This window comes from Cervus canadensis, chromosome 12 (genome assembly GCF_019320065.1).
Source record: "Cervus canadensis isolate Bull #8, Minnesota chromosome 12, ASM1932006v1, whole genome shotgun sequence".
NCBI lineage: Eukaryota > Metazoa > Chordata > Mammalia > Artiodactyla > Cervidae > Cervus > Cervus canadensis.
In genome coordinates this window covers 25132345-25152534 of record NC_057397.1, presented here as the reverse complement: position 1 = coordinate 25152534, position 20190 = coordinate 25132345, and the positions used below count along the sequence as shown (strand labels likewise).

The 20190-nt window shown below is 39.2% G+C and overlaps 1 protein-coding gene and 1 non-coding gene across 3 annotated transcripts in view; one reads left to right on the top strand and one right to left on the bottom strand.

Annotated features, from left to right (window-relative positions):
* Positions 1 to 211: 211 nt before the first annotated feature.
* Positions 212 to 20190, bottom strand: part of RAB2A (RAB2A, member RAS oncogene family) — a 65319-nt gene continuing 45340 nt past the window's right edge. For both annotated transcript variants that reach the window (XM_043483152.1, XM_043483153.1), the window contains 3 exons: positions 18645 to 18756; positions 3551 to 3619; positions 212 to 1536 (listed from right to left, as the gene is read on the bottom strand). In XM_043483152.1, the coding sequence (XP_043339087.1) occupies positions 1441 to 1536; positions 3551 to 3619; positions 18645 to 18756 (277 nt within the window). In that variant the 3' untranslated portion in view covers positions 212 to 1440. The remainder of the gene's footprint in view (positions 1537 to 3550; positions 3620 to 18644; positions 18757 to 20190) is intronic.
* LOC122451565 lies at positions 8210 to 8316 on the top strand. Its single transcript, XR_006272459.1, has one exon. It is a non-coding gene; the product is annotated as a U6 spliceosomal RNA (small nuclear RNA).

Sequence of the window (20190 nt, the reverse complement as noted above, 5' to 3'; positions counted from 1 at the left end):
CTTAAAAATACTTGCTTATATATATCATCAATAACAAAGAATTTTAATACTGTTGAAAAGATTACCACATTCTAGCAAAATTTTTAAAAAGGGTAGTGTTAAAACATTCTGACCCTTTTAAAAAATATGCTTAAATACACGCCAAAGCTGTGGATGGACTAAAAAAATTAACTTCTTAAAAAAGGATGTGGTCATAATAAAAAAAAGAACATTTTTATACATAGGATTTTATTTTGCACTGCTATAACAATTTCATTATAGACCAAGGGAGATAAAAGAAAAAGGGTAAAACCACCACACTGAGTAAATTACTAAAGCTTTTCTACTTTTAACAGGATTTTCCATCTGGTAGATTTATTGTCATATCCCCTTCAAAACAGACAAGATGCTTACCATATTTTAAAGATTATAGGTTGCCACTGAAAGAAAAATTTTACACAGTCACTGTACATCAAGGTTGAAAAACTGTCCTGCATGAAAAATATACTTAGAAATCATGTGAATAAAAGGAAAAGAAAACATTATTGTTGAAAGAAAGATTAAAGTCCTCGCAACGTGCCATCTACACGTGGACACTCGATCCTCCTGGAGTTGCTCAGGTGGAGAGAGTCCGTGCTTCTGCCCAGTTCACTCATCATACTGTGTTTTTACCCAATGGGATACATTAAGGCAAACAAATCCTTCTCTGAAGAGATCTTAAAGAAACTGTGGACAAATAGCAAACTTTTGGCATTAAAACAGGTTAACACATACACAGCCTTTAGTAATAATGTACATTTAAGCATATTTCTCTTGGACTAGTGACAAGGAAAAATGAACATGCTTGTTAACAATGTCAAAAAGTTTTAAAATTCAGTGTCCAAGCAATTCCTAATGATGCTTCTGTAGCTTTAAGCTCTAAACAGTATAGAATTTATGCAAATGCATTAAAGAATTCAAGCTTGGCAAATTACACCCAAGCAGGTTATTAAACTATATATACAGAAAGTAAATGATAAATACAGAATTAAGAGTCCTTCTGTTTTCCTTAGAGCCTTGAAAATTGACAAACTTTTGAGGACAGTTCTATAATATTAAACATTAGGTAACCACGCATGTGGGGAAACCTAACTCCACAAACTGATTTAAAATACTCAGGATGACTCTGTAGTGTTTCATACAATTCAGTTCGTAGGTAGGGGCACGAGACAACATTTAACAAAAATAATCACATCAATTGACCTAGAAATCAAATGCAAATAGATATGAATACAATCTCCAAAATCTGTCTTTTTAAGTGAACATTAACCATTTATTCAAAGTTATACAAGAATTTGAAGGATTAAAGTCTTCTGTGACATAAAGCCATTTCAAATAGTTTCATGTCTCAGCTGAGCGGGAGGAGAGGGTGAAAGGATAGGTGAGCAGCCCCTTTCGGGCATCGAGACCGTACAAACAGACTCAACAGCAGCCTCCCCCGGCCTGCTGTCCTCCCTGACTGCCTGCGTGTGTGGCATTGGTAGCAGCATGCTGAGGGCCAATTTTAATGCCATTTGCCTGCAATAAAAGAGAAAAGGATAACATAAAGGTTGAGTTTAAGAAATCCTTTGGTTTCTTAATGGTACGATATTACCAAACAACTAAAATATATTTTTAAAACACATCTATTAAGCAAATTTTTGGCAACATTTAAGACAGTATCTCTCAGGGAATGTTTCTTCCTTTTAAAGTAATACTGTGGAAATATTCCTGAAGACAATTCCTTATCACGGCCAGGTACTAGGTTAACAGAAACTGGAGAGCTGCTTTTAAGGGAATTCTCACAATGGAGAGACTGTTTAAAACGAAAGCATTAAAGGAGGAAAATGTGCAAATCTTATGCCGCTCTCACACAACGGACAACCTTTCCTCTAGACAGCGTTTCTGCTCCATGTTGAATCAGCTGTACAGGCTAAGGGCATATGAGTGTTCTGTGTCATCAATAATTTCTATGATCCCCAAAGACATGGCAGCTTGCCAGGAACCCACACACAGAGTGGTTCTTTCATTCATCAAACTCACACTTATGTCTTAACCCTCACTCCCTCAAGTGGATTTTACCTAAAAATACAACGCACGGAGAAAAGTAATACAGTAGCTTCAGAAATTAAGCTCTTAAGGAAACTCGACGTCACAGTAAATCTCAGATTTATAGTGCTTGGCAGTTGTTCTGCAACAGTAGTAGCCTTGGGGTTTCTGGCACTGGCTGAGTATTGACAGCAGCTGATGTGGTTTCTTTTCGCTCCTTTGACTCCTCTTTAATAAAAAGCATGCCCTATGGCTCATTGGTTTTGCCCCCTCTGGGCTGGTAGCAACTTCTTGAGGAATCAAGGAGTCAGACTTGGCAGTAGGCCAAATAAATCGCACGGCCTGTTGGCTCCTGACAGCACGTTACAATCAAAGCCGCACCAGGCACAGTAAAGCAGTCAGCTACTATATGAAACCAGACAGACACAATGAACGCGCCCTTGTTCACAGAGGCCCAATTACTGTTCCATTGATACGGCATTAGTCTCTGAATGGTATCGCCGCGAAATTAACTCAAGATCTACTGCCATAGAAACTTTATCACTACAGATTACACTTTATCACTACAGATTACAAGAAATCGAAAAATCAAGTACTTTTTGGAAATCTTGGGTGAACTGTTGCTTGTTTTAGCAAAGAATACTGAGGCAAATAAAAAGAGCCTCTTGTGTCCTGGCCAAGAGACACACACACACACACACACACAATGTCCTCCCAACACAGGGCCTTCCTCACTGCACCTCGGGGAGGTATAAGGGCTTTTCTCTCGGAAGCAAGAAATCCTAACATGGACTGGCAAAAACATTTATGTAAAAGTAAATAATATACCCTGTTCACATAAAAATTCTAAAATAAATAAGGATAAATGCATGGTGGGGATTTAGGTCAAAATGATGGCCTTTGGTAAACACTCTGAATTATTTGCTTCAAATTTTTATATTTTATCCTAATCACGTTGATCAAATCTGGCTCAGAATAATTTTAGAAAAAGAGAGAAAAGAAAAGCTACCCACAAAAACCAAACAACCAGCGCCAACTGCCAATTACATGTATTAACTCGGTCTCCTGAAAACACGCTATGCTGAACTGGGAGTAATTTCCAAATTGGGCATTTCCCTCTTCCGCACCAGACAACAGAGAGAGCATCCTGCACGAGGAACACTGCACATGCATTTACACACTAGGAAATTATTCCCCAAAGCAGACGACACCATATGGATGTGTGGATGAAAGTGGATTTTCTTCTCTTTGGAGGATTTCTATTATTTTGCACTGCTTGCAATAAATGGATAGGGTCACTTACTTTAATCTGTTTCATAGATGCTTTACAAAACATAAAGATTCAGCTATTAAACAACATATAACAAACTTTTAATTACATGATTATAAACTAATATTTAACTGACAGCATAGATCGATTTTAGGAATTTTTAAAAATATAAATTGACTCCAAGTAATTAAAATTAAATTCTAGATTAATTAGTAGCCAATTGTATGTTTATACCTCATTATTAATGTCAAAGACTCCTTCTTGGATTTTTTCATAAATTTCTTTTGCTGTATTAATAAATGCCTGAAATATAAGATAGATAAGTTAATTTAAATTATTTAAAACCACATAGTAAAAGAACATTATATAAAAAGGTCTATAAAATATCACAATGTTCAACATAAGAAAATCAACCAATGTAACACATCACATTAATAGAATATAGGACAAAAATTATATGGTTGTTTTAATAGATGCAGAAAAAGCATTTGACAAAATCCAACACCTTTTCACAATAAAAGCATTCAACAAACTAGATATTGAAGGGGACTTCCTCAACCTGATAAGCCACATCTAAGAAAACCCAGAGCCAATATCAGACCCAGTGGTGAAGTGGTTCAACAAGACGAGGATGTGTGGGAACTAACACAATCAGTCATAAAGTAGAAACAACACACCTGTTCACCAGCTGGTGAATGAAAACCAAAATGTGGTGCAACTCATACAATGGAATAATATTCAGCCCTAAAAATATAAAGTACTGATTCATGAGATAAGCTTGATGAACTTTGTGAAGTAAAGTAATACAGATATGAAAGGTCACATAGTATGATTCCATTTACGTGAAGTATGCAGAAGAGGTCAATCCACAAAAGGAAAATAATTATTGGCTGCCAGGGATTACGGGAAGGGAGGAATGGAGTGATGAAAATATTCTGGAAGACAGTGGAGATGGTCGCATGGCTCTGAACATACTAAAATCCACTGAATTGTACCCTTTAAAATATGATATGTGAATTGTCTTTCAAAAGAAAAAAAATCATGGCTGGGCAAAGGGGAGACCAAAACATAAGAACAGCACACATGGAAAAACACATCAGCTAGATAAGCTGCACAGACACCCATGACGTAACCAGCTTATTCTTGGAGGTCACTGTTCCACACAGGATCCTGTCTGGCAGACAACGTGTTACTTAACATACAGTTCAGGGGGGAAAGAGTCAAAGGGTACTTATTATAAAGAGATAAAGGCAGTTCAACTTCTATGTCATATTGAATCAAGTTTCACCCTTTTCCCATGTAGCATACTACTAACTGACAAAAAATTAGTGATAGAACATTGTAACCAAATGAAGTCTCCAAATATCAAAATTAATCCAGAAACAGCCTATATTTAAGATAATAAGATATTTTACACATTATTGCCAATGCTACAGAAGATGTATACAAACTCTGCTTTTAAACCACCAGGTTTGAGAGATAATAGTGTTAATATTATATTCAATTAGCATTTTATGAAAATTCATAAAAGAAGGTTGTTCTCCATTACTATTGATACAGACAATTCAAAATTTAAAAAGTAAACAGGTCCATGGAGCAGAACACATCTTACCTTCCGTCTTTTCTACACTAGAAACAACTGACTGCTGAACTTGCCACCAGAGCTTTTGTTTCCTAATTAACAGGACTGATATGTTTTCACCTTTAAAGGCCTTACAGCTCCCCAGAGTAATCAATCTCCTGCAGCTCAATTACTGCACCAAGAACACCCCAGCCGGTGCCGGGACGTGCGCGGCAGTGGCGGGGGCACAGAGGTATGAATATGCATCAGCTCTAAGTGGCTGATCGAATCATCAGAGAGGGTCATGAGAACTTGCAGCAAAATAATGAGAAGAATTAATCACTGCAGATTCACTAGGCACTCAGGAAGCCAATGTGCTTTTCATGTGTGCGCGTTGGAGTTAAAGTGAAGGAGAAATTGGCTTTCAGCCAACTATGAATTGATTCACATTCCTCAAAATTGAGGTTACCCTTATAAGTAAGGGAAAACCTAACTCTATTTCCAATAACATGTCAATTACAGTGATGGCTGGGCTAACTAAACACTGAAGTCAACAGATTCATAAATTCACAGGGTTGGAATCCTTTTCAGGGGCACCCATACTGTGTACGTTTCACTAGAACATCAGACAGAACTACAAGGTCGCATAAATGAACTATAACTTCATATAAACAAGCATTTTTATTATGAAGATCATTACACGTGCTGATGGATGTAAAAAAATTGACTTTTTTGCCAATCTGTTGATGAATTAATTTAAAAACTGGCTTAAGAAAGCTACATTTTCTAAATCACTAATTTTATCACTTAAACAGTACTTAAAGCTTTGTTAAGCAAGCACCTTCAAGAATATTTGTACCCAATGGACGTAGGATGTATTTTATATCTGAAAGATATGCAATTAACTCAATTATAATTAAATATAACAGTTATCTTTTATAATTCCCATCATCTCAATGAAATACTATTTGGACAATACTACATTTACTTGTCATCCAACTCTGATTACATGTTAAAGACACTGAAATAAAAATATTTTCCACTTCTTTCAGCACATTATAGAGAGGATACTATATAAATGGATTGTTTCATTTATATCATAGCAAGGATTAATAGTTAATATATATTACTAAGTGATTAATGATCAATTTTAATGATACCTTAAGAGTTTAAAATCAATGTAACAGATGTAGGCAGCAGTATACCTCTTTTATACACTGAAATTGAGTTCCTAAATATAGTGACACATTAACCAAATACTGTTAAGGTTTAGTAGAGATAAAATAAAACTTCTAAGAGAAGAGCCTTGCCTGTCACAGATAATAATTGTCCACTAAAGCTTCAAAGCATTTCAAAACTCAGAAAGAGATACATATCTGTTATAATAATTGACTAGAATTTTCTTTCATTGCTCATTTCACTCCAGTCACTAAAAATCAGTCTGCATATATATTCTCCTTTTTGACTGGAGGATAATTGCTTTACACCGTTTCTGTTGTACAGCAGCGTGAATCAGTTGTATGTACACACATATCTTTTCCCTCTGGAACCTCTCTCCATCCCCCATCCCATCCCTTCACATATATATTTTAAGAAACAGATGTAATAGTCTGAAATACCTATAGAACACAGAAAAAAAAATCGAAGTAATTAACATTAATAATATTACAAAGCCTTTACACCAGGCTCATGTTTTGCCTTTCTTTTTTTTTTTTTCGGTTGCACTGCATAGCATGCATGATCTTAGTTTCCTGACCAGAGACTGAACCCGGGGCCCCGGCAGTGAACGCGCCAAGTCCTAACTACTGGTCCACCAGGGAATTCCCTAAAGCTTAGGCTTTAATAGGACAGTCTTAAATTGCAATTCCTTCCAATTTTAGACATCATTTTAACTAGTTTTACTTTTTCTATTCCCCAGGCTACCAACGCAAATTATGAAAAGGAGGGGAAAGAAGATGGGAAAGCGAGCGAGTGAGAAGGATGTCTTGAGTGGCCGGTGGCGATGCGCATGCGCAGCATCGGGAGCCAAGCCACTCTTCAGATTGGCTGCGGAGCCGTGGGCCAGTGCAGACCGGGCTCACGGCTCCTGATGGAAGGGGGCACATGTTGACCAAGATGGCCCAAGTCAAGAAGGAGAAAGAGGCTCAGGATTTGCTGTTTAGCGTAAAACAAAACACATTTTTGAAATGCCTTCATCATTCTTACAGATGTCAATGTTTACCAGGGAAAGACTGTGTAACAATTAACTTATCTGGAATAGTTATTTCCTTACTATCAGAAAAGTGAAGCAAGATGATGGCAGAACTCCAGAAAATTTTCAGCACTGGTTAATTAACATAATACTTTGAAAACATGACATCCTAAAGATCCCTGCAGCTTTCTGCGACACATTAAGTCAGAACCACAAATGTTACATTCATCTCTATCCATGTTTCAAATAGTCAAATCTGAATAAATAGGTTATAGGACAGGAAAAAAAAACCTGCTAAGAAGCTGATGTGAAAGGATTTCATTAGGCCTGTGAGACAATCCAGGCACATCCATGGTTGAGAGGTGTAAACAGATTTCCTTGTAGCCAACCTACCCTGGCGAGGCCTGACCTCCCATGCAGCGCCCACGCAGGCACCTGAAGCCCCACTCTCTCCATTTCCCATTAGCTCCCCGCTCTGCTCTCCTCTGATTAATTGCCGTGTCCAGTTCCTTACCTTTATTAGCCATTAACTGCCTTCCACTTCAGACATTAATCTTTCAACCCCTAGCAGTAGTTACCTGAGTGATGCTTGATAATACCTTGCCTTACTGAGGTTAAGTTTTCAGGGACTTCTATAGCACAAATTAAAATATACATAACCACAAAGAAATAGAGTGCATATCCCACCTACCACCTGGCCAGTATCCAAGGGCACCTACTCCATTGTTGACTGAACTGGTACTTCTTGGGGCATGGATGAAAGGTTTGTGGATAAGGGCAATGTAGATAGATCCTACTGCTGCTGAAATGAACCAGTTTAGTCAAAAGGATCTCAGCACGAGTGCTGACATTTCAGCTGCAGATGCAGGAAACGTAAACCCTCTGCCCTGGCTGAGAGAGGGAGGACGCGTGCAGGCCAAGCCGGGGGCAGGGCCGACTGTGGACACTGAGCCCAGAGTGCCTGCTCAGCCAACAAGGGGGAGCACAAAGGGGAACATGAAGTCAAGGTTTGTTTTTATTAAGGGCTTTACAGTTTTTAAGGCAAAATATTGAAAATAAATGGTCTAGAACAGAGTAACATTTAAATTACTTGTGTAACATGCTGCCACCTGGTGGCTAGATAGAAGTTACAGCATTTGTCGTGCTCGCTTCGGCAGCACATATACTAAAATTGGAACGATACAGAGAAGATTAGCATGGCCCCTGCGCAAGGATGACACGCAAATTCGTGAAGTGTTCCATATTTTTAAAAAAAAAAAAAGAAAAAAAAAAAAAGAAGTTACAGCATTTGTTAGGTGACAAAAATACATAGAAGTATCTCAGTTTTACTTAGACATCTAGAATAGATGTTAAAGAGCAAAGTGCCCTGTAGAATAAGCGACTCTTCGGTTCTCCCTGAGAACTGGGAAAAAGAGCTAGAATGTTGCTGAATTCTCTTTTCCATTGCTTAATCAATGCCATGGACAATACTGGTGTTCATTTGCCAAAGCTTCTATTAACCCATATTTACCAAGTATTTACTGTATGGGTCGGTCACTATGCTAAGTGATTTACACTGGTTTCATTATTTCTGAAAAGAAGTTCAAAATATGTGTAAAAATGAGGAAGTTACTTTTGTGAGTTGAAGCTGTACATGTAAGCTTGTTAGCAGAACAGAAGGTGGGGCTCTGAACCAGGCTTGGGAGGCGGGTCAAAGGTCAGTGTGGCCTCTTACCACATGCAACCTCTCTGTAAAATGGGGGCCACAATGATGCCCATGCCACAGACTTGTTGGAGGAAGAAGGTTAAGCACTAAGACCAGCGCTTGGCTCGTAGGTAGACCTTGGTGCAGTACCCACCACCAGGTATATGAGGGCAAGGGATAGCTATGGGAACCACAGGAGAAGCAGGTACAGCAAGCAGAACCCCCAGGGAATGAAAACATCCTGATTAAATAAAACTAAGTATCAAAAGGTAAACTAGCAACACATAATGTGTACAGAGTGAGTTCTCAAGAAGAAAGTGCATTGAGGTAAGACTTTGATATTATGCAGAGATAGGACAGTCCTGTGAAAAGGACATCAGACTAGAATTTAAGATGGGGCTGTTTACACATGAAGCTTCTTCAAATTCTGTGACTGATTCTATCTGCTTTAGCTTCAAGGGAGAGGCCTCCCACACACAATGACTTCTTACAGTGTTTCACGGACACCCTGCAGGGGCCACCCCTGGGGGGATGAGTGAGGAAGGAGGGTGGCCAGTGGCAGGAGAACCAGGGCACAGCCCCTATTCCACAGAAGAGCCGTTCTGCTCTTCTTTCTTTCATCTAGTTTTCTGTGTTCTATTAGGAGAGACAGCAGCTGCTGAATCTACTGACCTGTAATAATTCTCACTGTACAGGCAGCACAGACTGAGCTGCAAAAAGAGAAACGACTTGCCCAAGAACAGGCAGGCAACACTGGAGCAGAAGCAGGATGAAGATCCTGCCCACATTTATCCTCTTTTTACTAGGATCTCTTATCTTCAATACAACTCAAAGGAATTTTCATTTATTTTGCTTACATGGCCATTAAAACTGAACATAAAAAGCACACACTTCTCATATCCTTTAAAAAAAACTTCTAGCTAGCTAGAAGTTGTTTTCGATGGCTAAGTTTGTTTTTGTGTTACTTATAACACAGAGATATATTTAATTCTGTGTTAATTTAGTTCTTCCATTCAACAAGCGTAATGAATACCTGATTCATACCAGGCACTGAGCATGCAGTTACATACTCAGGTACATGCATGTTTTGATCTCAAGGATGTGGTAACACAGGACAGATGTAAACCCAAGATTGGAACACAGCACAGAAACTTCCACAACAGTTGTTTAGAAGGGTAATGTGCCATGACTGCTTCCATTGGTAAAACAACCGCCCAGAGAGAAAGTCCTGTGAATGAAGGCCTGAAGGATAAGTAAGCTCCCACTCATTTATTAGAAAAATCAGGGGAGGAAAGACCACCCTGGACAGAGGGCCACATTTTAAGCTTAGTTAACATGGAAGCTGGGGACAGTGAGCCATGGGAGATGAGGATAGAGAGGTGCCCAGTGAACTCTGAAAAGGGAAGAAGTCTGGGGACAAAATCAGAGGGTAGCTTAGAGGAGGAGTTAAGAGGAGGCAAGGCTGGTGACAGGAAGGCCAGTAAGGAGTTTAGGACAATAATCAAGCTAAGAGGTGAAGGCCTGACAAATTGTAACAGTGGCAACCAGAACAGAAAGCAAAGATTAAACTTAATATTGCCTTTGGAGAAATTAACAGGACTTGACAAAGAACACGGAAAGGATGATAAGATGTTTAAGGATGACTCCATTTTTGGCTTAAGTGACTGAGATGGAAGGTTATGTTGTGAATCAGGTTTTAAGGAGAGAATGCAAAGTTTATTTTACACACATGGAACTCTCCCACCGATGGGAGCCTTGAGAGCTGGTGATCTATAGAGTTGTGTGAGTGTTTAAATGTGTGACATGCACATAGCAGCATTACAGTCTTCAGAAATGTCTAGCTTCCCTGGTTTAGAAGTAGAGAAATTGGATGTAACTTTGAAAAGTTAGTCTGGTTCTGATCATTCCTGAAGTTCCCTAGGATGATGGCCAAACGGGGGTGGGGGTGGGGGAAAGAGGAGAAACATTCTGATCTTTGGAAGGGAGCAGTAAACATTTATTACACTAACCCCCCCAGAGGGATGCTGGAAGCTTGCTAAGGTCAGGTCAGATTTACAGTGAAAAGCCCTGTGGAGAGTACATCATTCGAAATGCCAGGCTGGATGAAACACAAGCTGGAATCAAGATTGCTGGGAGAACTATCAATAACCTCAGATATGCAGATGACACCACCCTTATGGCAGAAAGTGAAGAAGAACTAAAGAGCCTCTTGATGAAAGTGAAAGAGGAGAGTGAAAAAGTTGGCTTAAAGCTCAACATTCAGAAAACTAAAATCATGGCATCCGGTCCAATCACTTCATGGCAAATAGATGGGGAAACAATGGAAACAGTGAGAGACTTTATTTTGGGGGGCTCCAAAATCACTGCGGATGGTGACTGCAGCCATGAAATTAAAAGACGCTTGCTCCTTGGAAGAAAAGCTATGACCAATCTAGACAGCATATTAAAAAGCAAAGATATTACTTTGCCGACAAAGGTCTGTCTAGTCAAAGCTATGGTTTTTCCAGTAGTCATGTATGGATGTGAGAGTTGGACCATAAAGAAAGCTGAGCGCCGAAGAATTGATGCTTCTGAACTGTGGTGTTGGAGAAGACTCTTGAGAGTCCCTTGGACTGCAAGGAGATCAAATTTCCTTTAGTCAATCCTAAAGGAAATCAGTCCTGAATATGCACTGGAAGGACTGATGCTGAGCTGAAACTCCAATACTTTGGCTACCTGATATGAAGAGCCAACTCATCGGATAAGAGCTTGATGCTGGGAAAGATTGAGGCAAAAGGAGAAGAGCGCGGCAGAGAATGAGATGGTCAGATGGCATCACTGACTCAATGGACATGAGTCTGAGTAAACTCTGGGAGTTGGTGATGGACAGGGAAGCCTGGTGTGCTGCAGTCCATGGGGTCAAAAAGAGTCGAACATGACTGAGTGACTGAAATGAACTCAACGGCCCTGTGGAGCTCACAACGCTGAGTACAGGGCTAAGGGGACAGCAAACCCCTCAGTTTACACCCACATTCCAGCTCTATGAAACACCTGTTCTACCACTTACAACACAGCCCAAGGCAAGGAAGGTGTTATCTCACTTGGAATTCAGTCTGTAAATCTCCAAGTACCAGGAGAGGACACCAGTATTAACAAGAAGCCTTGAAACTGGTCTTCTTGGTTACTGAAGTATCATCGTCACGTGCTTCCCCCCAAGACAGAAATCCATTGATCCTTCAGGTTAGATGGCTCGGCAGATTACTACAATCTGTCTCTGGGTTAGCACACTGTATTTTCAGTTATCATCTTGGCTCTTATCTTCAGTACATTAGCAGCTAAGTCAGGAATTTCCAGCCCTGATTTTTCAATAGTTTAAGATATTTTTAATTATTAAACTTTTCCCTCAATTTTTTTTCACATTTATGTATTTATCCTGGTTTCCCACAAATTTCCCATCTTAACTTTAAGAAAAACTGATGAATATAGGGAAAAATCACCCATCAAATGGCTAAGAAACTGGGAAGAATATCTGACACAGTGACAACAGTTTGACAAAGAATATTTCATTGACACCACAATCATCTTTGGGTCCTAGAGGGAATGCAATAATGTCAAGCTTTGGTAATTACAACTTTGAGAAAAAGAAATTTTAATGTAGAGAGGAAATACAAAGAGAAAAACAAGGTAGGAATTATAGAAGCAAATATACCACTTTTAGAGTATTTGGACATCTTTAGAAAGTTGGCCTGCTGCTTCTGGGAAGGGGTACTTTCTGTCGCCTGCCATAATCTTTGAGGCAGTTATTCCTGGGTCTAAAAAACCCTTTCAAACCACAAAGACTCCAGGTAGCTACCAGAGGGAGCTCCCAATCAAAGGAGAAGCCAGTCTATTCATCAGTGTTTTCAAGAATCTCACAGGTTTTAGAACACTTAGGGCAAAGAAGGTTTTGGACAGAATTGCACCTACAGATTAACAAGTGGGACCAAAGCAGAAGGTGACTAAAGACTGCAGGGAGAGGAGAAGGGTTAAAGAAATTAAGTGAATACTTAACCATCCACACATTTATCTACTGTGTAGGGAAACAACTGTGCTAGATATTTGGAGATGCCAAGATAAAAATATGGTCTAGGTTTCCAAGGAATTCTGTCCTTATGTTGAGCCAACGTGAAAACAAGAGTCATGACAGAGTCATGAGAGTGTGAAGATAAAGCCATGACCAGAATGACCCAGGAATGAGTAAGCACAGAGAAACAAGCACAGAAGGGGGACTGTGTGGGTGGTGGAGGGGGCGGTGTGTGTGTGTGTCCCACGTCACAGCATTCCATGAGGAAGGAGACTCAACGACATCCTTGAAGGCTCAGTAGGAAACGGGGCATTTCAAGTGCCGAGAACACATTCTGTGGATGCACTCCCAGTTTGACATGAAGAGTGAGGAGGGGCGGGCTGGCAAGTGAAGGGCCTGTTTTCCAAGCCAAGGAGTTTGTTTCTGAAGTGGTGAGGAACCACTGGAGGGTTTTAATAAAGCTGGAGAGTGACATTCAGTTTTCCTTTTTTAGAAAGGTGTTATAGGCAAGAGTGTGGAGGACTGAAAAATGAAGATGGGGAGTCCAGTTAGGAAGCGATCATAGAAGAGGACAGTGTGGAGAGATACTTAAACTAATAGGCAGAAATAGTAATACACATGTGGAGAGCAACACACAGCAACCGAGTGTGAAGAGGCAGGGAAGGGGGGTGCCCTGGGATACAGGAAAGGGGACTTCGCAGACGAGGGGAGAGGAGGGCCAGCAGTGGTCAAAGTGGAGATGGACATACAGCCTAAGAAGGGTATTCCTGGATTCAGGCGATAATTTCAACATGGAAATAAAAGACAGTAAAGGAGTCTGGGAGGCACAGATAAAAAGAAGATTATGATATCATGGAGCTAAGAAAAAAGAAAGTTTATAGAAGAGTGAGTGGTCAGAAGTATCACATACCCCCCAGGGACTATCAAAGGTAAGAAGAGAAAAGATTTGTTAGGTGAGGCAACTAGGAGGTCCAGCAAGACCCTGGCTGTGATGGCCAAAGTCAGACTGGGAACCTAGCTCTGAAAAAGAATGAGGAAACAGAGTGTGGCGCGCCGGCTGCTCACTGCAGAGGCTTCTCGTGTAGCAGAGCACAGGGTCTAGGCCCATGGGCGTCGACAGTTACAGCTCTCGGGCTCCAGAACACAGGCTCAGTAGTTGGGGTAAACAGACTTAACTGCGCCATGGCATGTGCAATCTTCCCAGACCAGGGATCAAACCCGTGTCCCCTGCATTGGCAGGTGGATTCTTATCCACTGTGCCTCCAGAGAAGTCCCCTTTTTGTGTGATTATAGATGATACTGTATTTTAAATTTTGGTGTTCATTGTAGATACATAGAAATACAGTAGATTTTAAAAATATGCCTTGCATACTATCAACTTGCTGACCTAACTTATTAGCTCTAGTGTATTTTGTAAATCCCTTGGCCAGAGGACTGGAAAAGGTTAGTTTTCATTTCAATCCCAAAGAAGGGCAATGTCAAAGAATGTTCAAACTACCACACAAGTGTACTCATTTCACAAGCTAGCAAGGTAATGCTAAAAATCCTTCAAGCTAGACTTCAACAGTACATTAACTGAGAACTTCCAGATGTACAAGCTGGATTTAGAAAAAGTAGAGGAACCAGAGATACCAGAGATCAAACTGCCAACATCTGTTGGATCAGAGAAAGCAAGAGAATTACAGACAAACATGTACTTCTGCTTCATTGACTATGCTAAAGCCTTTGACTGTGGGAAACTGCTAAAGAGACAGGAATACCAGACCACCTTACCTGTTTCCTGAGAAACCTGTATGCAGGTCAAGAAACAACAGTTAGAACCAGACATGGAACAACAGACAGGTTTAAAATTGGGAAAGGAATATATATCAAGGCTGTATACTGTCACTCTGCTTATTTAACTTATATGCAGAGTACATCATGCAAAATGCTGGGCTGGATGAATCACAAGCTAGAATCAAGGCTGCCAGGAGAAATATCAACAACCTCAGATATACAGATGATATCACCCTAAAGGCAGAAAGCAAAGAGGAACTAAAGAGCCTCTTGAGGAAGGTGAAAGAGGAAAGTGAAAAAGCTGGCTTAAAATGCAACATTCAAAAAACGAAGATCATGGCATCAGGTCCCGTCATTTCATGGCAAATAGATGGGGAAACAATGACGGACTTTTATTTTCTTGGGCTCCAAAATCACTGTGGATGGTGACTGCAGCCATAAAATTAAAAGATGCTTGTTTCTTGGGAGAAAAGCTATGATAAACCCAGACAGCACATTAAAAAAAGCAGAGACAACACTCTGCCAACAAAAGTTTGCATAGTCAAAGCTATGGTTTTCCCAGTAGTTATGCACTATGGAAGAATTGGACCATCAAGAATACTGAGTGCCAACGAATTGATGATTTTGAACTGTGGTGCTGGAAAAGACTGTTTAGAGTCCCTTGGACAGCAAAGAGATCAAACCAGTCAATCCTAAAGGAAATCAACCTTGAATATTCATTGGAAGGACTGATGCTGAAGCTGAAGCTGCAATACTTTGGCCACTTGATGCGAAGAGTCAACTCAATGGAACAGACCCTGATGCTGGAAAAGACTGAAGGCAGGAGAAGGGGATGAGGATGAGATAGTTGGATGGCATCAATGAGTTAATGGACATGAGTTTGAGCAAATTCAGGGAGATAGTGAAGGACAAGGGAGCCTGGCGTGCTATAGTCCAGGGGATCACAAAGAATCGGACACGACTGAGAGACTGAACAAAAACAAATTCTTGGGATTTCTACAGAGATAATCATATCATCCACAAATACAAACAATTTATTCCTTCCTTTTTGAGCTGTATGCCTTTATTTCATGTCTTTATGCCATGTACTTAAATCTTCTGGAAGGAACAAAACAGAAGAACACAACTTTCTGGATTGCCACTTACTCCTGAACCCAATCTGAGGTAATATGAGGCAAAAATGAACCAAGGGGACCCCTGCTGCATCATTCCTCAGATCCCAGGGTCTCTAGCTGGTTGGCCTTCTTCTTGCTACTTTTCGGTCTTCTTATAACTGTTTTACATATAATGCTCAGAGTTTTAGTTGTACTCAGCAGGAAAAATAGGTGGAAAGTCAGTCTACTCCATCTTCCCAGATGCAGAAGTCCTTTGGTTATTATTTTCTTTTTTTTTAATTTTTTTATTAGTTGGAGGCTAATTACTTCACAACATTTCAGTGGGTTTTGTCATACATTGATATGAATCAGCCATAGATTTACACTTATTCCCCATCCCGATCCCCCCTCCCATCTCCCTCTCCACCCGATTCCTCTGGGTCTTCCCAGTGCACCAGGCCGGAGCACTTGTCTCATGCATCCCACCTGGGCTGGTGATCTGTTTCACCATAGATAGTATACATGCTGTTCTTTTTGAAACATCCCACCCTCACCTTCTCCCACAGAGTTCAAAAGTCTGTTCTGTATTTCTGTGTCTCTTTTTCTGTTTTGCATATAGGGTTATCGTTACCATCTTTCTAAATTCCATATATATGTGTTAGTATGCTGTAATGTTCTTTATCTTTCTGGCTTACTTCACTCTGTATAAGAGGCTCCAGTTTCATCCATCTCATTAGGACTGGTTCAAATGAATTCTTTTTGACGGCTGAGTAATATTCCATGGTGTATATGAACCACAGCTTCCTTATCCATTCATCTGCTGATGGGCATCTAGGTTGCTTCCATGTCCTGGCTATTATAAACAGTGCTGCGATGAACATTGGGGTGCATGTGTCTCTTTCAGATCTGGTTTCCTCAGTGTGTATGCCCAGAAGTGGGATTGCTGGGTCATATGGCAGTTCTAATTCCAGTTTTTTAAAGAATCTCCACACTGTTTTCCATAGTGGCTGTACTAGTTTGCATTCCCACCAACAGTGTAAGAGGGTTCCCTTTTCTCCACAGCCTCTCCAGCATTTATTGCTTGTAGACTTTTGGATAGCAGCCATCCTGACTGGTGTGTAATGGTACCTCATTGTGGTTTTGATTTGCATTTCTCTAATAATGAGTGATGTTGAGCACCTTTTCATGTGTTTGTTAGCCTGGTTATTATTTTCATGTTCAATTAGTTTCTAAGTTGTGTACAGATTCAAGTTTGATTTCCTTTGGATCATAGAATGGACTTCCATCTTCTTAAAATATTTTATCATGAAACATTTTTAGCCTTTAGGTAAGATCTCACATGTTATATTATGCAATGCTTATCTATGAATCCTTTAAAATGGAATCTAAAAAGATTATCTCCTAATATCCTTGGCTTCTGAGAGGTAAATTAATTTACATGATTAAGAAAAGTGCTGCTCTCTCAAGAGTATGGAAAATTCCTGCCCTGATCAAATTTAAACAATTATTTTCATTATTAACCACAGATACAGAATTTTTGTAATAACGCTGCCAAAACATTAATGAAATATACTTCATTTAAATGTTCAGTCAAATGACAATAGTAATTTTCTACTTATAAATAAACACCTACTGTGACTTGTTAAAAATTAGAAAATGAACACAAAGGCTTCAGAGTTAAAACCAGAAATTCAGAATTACTTTCCGGTAGTGGCTGTCTTGTCATCTGACTTCACAGGACAGCTCTTTCATAAAATACAGATAGTTCTGGTTTTAAGGTTCTCAAAATCAACACGAAAATCCACTGTTAATAATCAATAAAGATATGTTTCCTATGTCTTGAAACGACCACAACACACTAGCCCCTCCAGTTTCAAATCCAACCTCTAGGAAAGGAATGCATCATTGAAACAGGCAGCTTTCTGTCTATTTTAAGTTAAACAAGAGGACAGAATGGATTTCTCTCTGGGTTTGCTGTGTAAAGTAAAACATTTTCATATGTCATCAAGTTGCAATTAATTGGCAACACAGGTAAAGCATTAGTTGGAACCTGTAAGAAACATATTAAGGACAATCACAGAGCACCTCATTAAGTGGAGATGAACAGGATATCTTACCTAAGAATTCTTCAGTGAAAATACCAATGCTGCTGAACTACTATAGTCAACTTCCGGGTTCAACAGGTAATTAGACGAGTATTATTCCTAATAAATATGTATTCACTGTTTACTATGTGGAAGGTCCCGTGGCTTAGGACCCCTATCCTTAAAGCAAGTGCTTCTCCAATCATTTCTGCAGCTTTTCTGCAGCTGCTTTTAAAATTCTTACCCAGAAGGTGGAAACTGCAGCATTACTCTGTGCAAACTACATATTTTCTTAAGTCTCATTTCTCCTTTTTATGAACTAGAGTGTAGTCATACATTTACCTTAGAGAGGATTGACTGCCTACTCCTGCATGTGTAGTAAATAAATCCCATATCCCACATACACAAAGCACAGAAAAATATGGTGTGTTCAGAAAACTTCCACAGTTCAGGTTGACAACAGAAATAATTAAGATACCACAAATCTTATTTATTAAATATGGCAGAATTCCCATGTTTAATATAATGTTATATAGCAATAATACTTCCTCTATTTAAGCAGAAGTGGATGCAAACAGCTACAAATGTTTAGCGTCTTGAAACATTTCCAAATTTCATTAGTGTTCTTTTTTTCCCCTCTTCAACCACATTAAAAAAGATTTTAGGCAAAGTATATACAAAGATCTGTTAAATCATTCTGACTTCAAGAGAAGGCTCAGAATATAATTTGAGAATCTGATATAACATGAATGTTACAAGGTATTTCAAAGGAAAGAAATTTTGTACTTTCAACAACTATCTGTGTCTAAAAAGCCTATGGGGTATAACCAACAAATGATTAACAAATGATTGCTATTACGTAGAAAGATAAACATTTAAAAAAGGCCTTTATTTACCTCTTCTACATTAGAAGCAGTCTTAGCAGAAGTTTCCATGAAGATAAGTCCGTGTTCTCGTGCAAAAGCTTCACCTTCTTCTTTTTTTACTTCTCTTCTAGATTCTAAATCACTGAACATGGGAAAGAAAGGGCTCAGCTATCAACCAACACAATACAATTAGATTCAAAGTTGTGCTGACCATTTTTCCAATTAATTTTTCACACATAATAATTAACTGCATTATCCTGTGTATTATGAGAGTCAAAGTGCACACTGCTTAGTTTCAAAGAACTAACAATCCAAGCAAAGAAAGATTCTAAGTTAGAGTCCTAGAATGCTAAAACCAGAGAAACTCAAAGGGAACATCAAGCCTCAAATCCCACCTTTGAGTACAGTGGGTTACGAAAGAAGGGAACTATCTTACTCAACATGATGAGAGAGCAAAATTACACTAGACTCCTCATCCTTCAGCCAGACTCAGAGTCTGAATATGATTAAAAATAAGACACAATCCTCAGAAATTACAGGAAGTTGACTGATAAAATTCAAAGTACTACTGAAACATTAATTATTCATCCTAGTTGGTTTAATTCCCAATAAAACTGTTAATCAAAGGAGAGAGAGAAAAATAGAAGTCTAATTTAGAAATTTTGGACAAAAGTACGGTATCCATTTTTATCATACTGGAATCGTATTAGTTAAGGTAGGGGTAAAAAGTAGCTGTCTCTTCTTCAAGTGTGTTTTATTGTAAAAAAAAAAAAAAATTAAACTCAGTCTGCATAACTGGATGAAGATAATCTATCCAACTGAAATCTGGGGCCCTCCTGCGTGCCAAGCCATTTCCAGGATCTGGGGACAGATCACTCATCAAATTAGACATAAAACACCTCGCCGCACCCCCTACCCCCGCCGCCCTGGCCACCTCATGGAGCTTATATTCTAGCAGGAATAAAAAATAAGGGTTGGGGGACACCCTCAACAGTGATATGGCAGTGTGCTACTGAAATTCAGCTCCCTTATCTTATCTCATTCTTAAGAGTTTTGTTATCTGAAATTAGCCTTAAGTTACACAAAATCTTCAAGAAAATACTTTCCCTTAACTGCCCTTCATCCCATTTTATGTGTATGCCACATTTTATTTAAATAATCCCTTATTTGGGGATATTTCAAGTTAGTCACAAGTTTTCCCTACCAGCATCTCTCATGATGTCTGCATTTGCAAATGTTATATTAGCAGAGGGTTAAGGGTATGTACATATAAGGAGTTGTTTGAAAAAAAGAAAGTGGCACTTCAGTGTTCACTTCTTCTGTTTTAGCACTCATTTCTTCAGTTTTCCAGGCATAAAATCATATTGTGGTCTTTGACTTTTCACCCCATTAATCCCACTTAAATCACTTTTACTACTTAAGTAGTAAACCATTTTCTTAACTTATGCTTTCTTGTTTAGGGTATTCTAATCCTTTACCTATTAAAAACTTTCATCTTTGTAGACTCTGCTTTCTAATTTCTTGTATAATCAATTCCAAATGCCACAGTTAAGAAAAATCTATGTCATCTGTCATT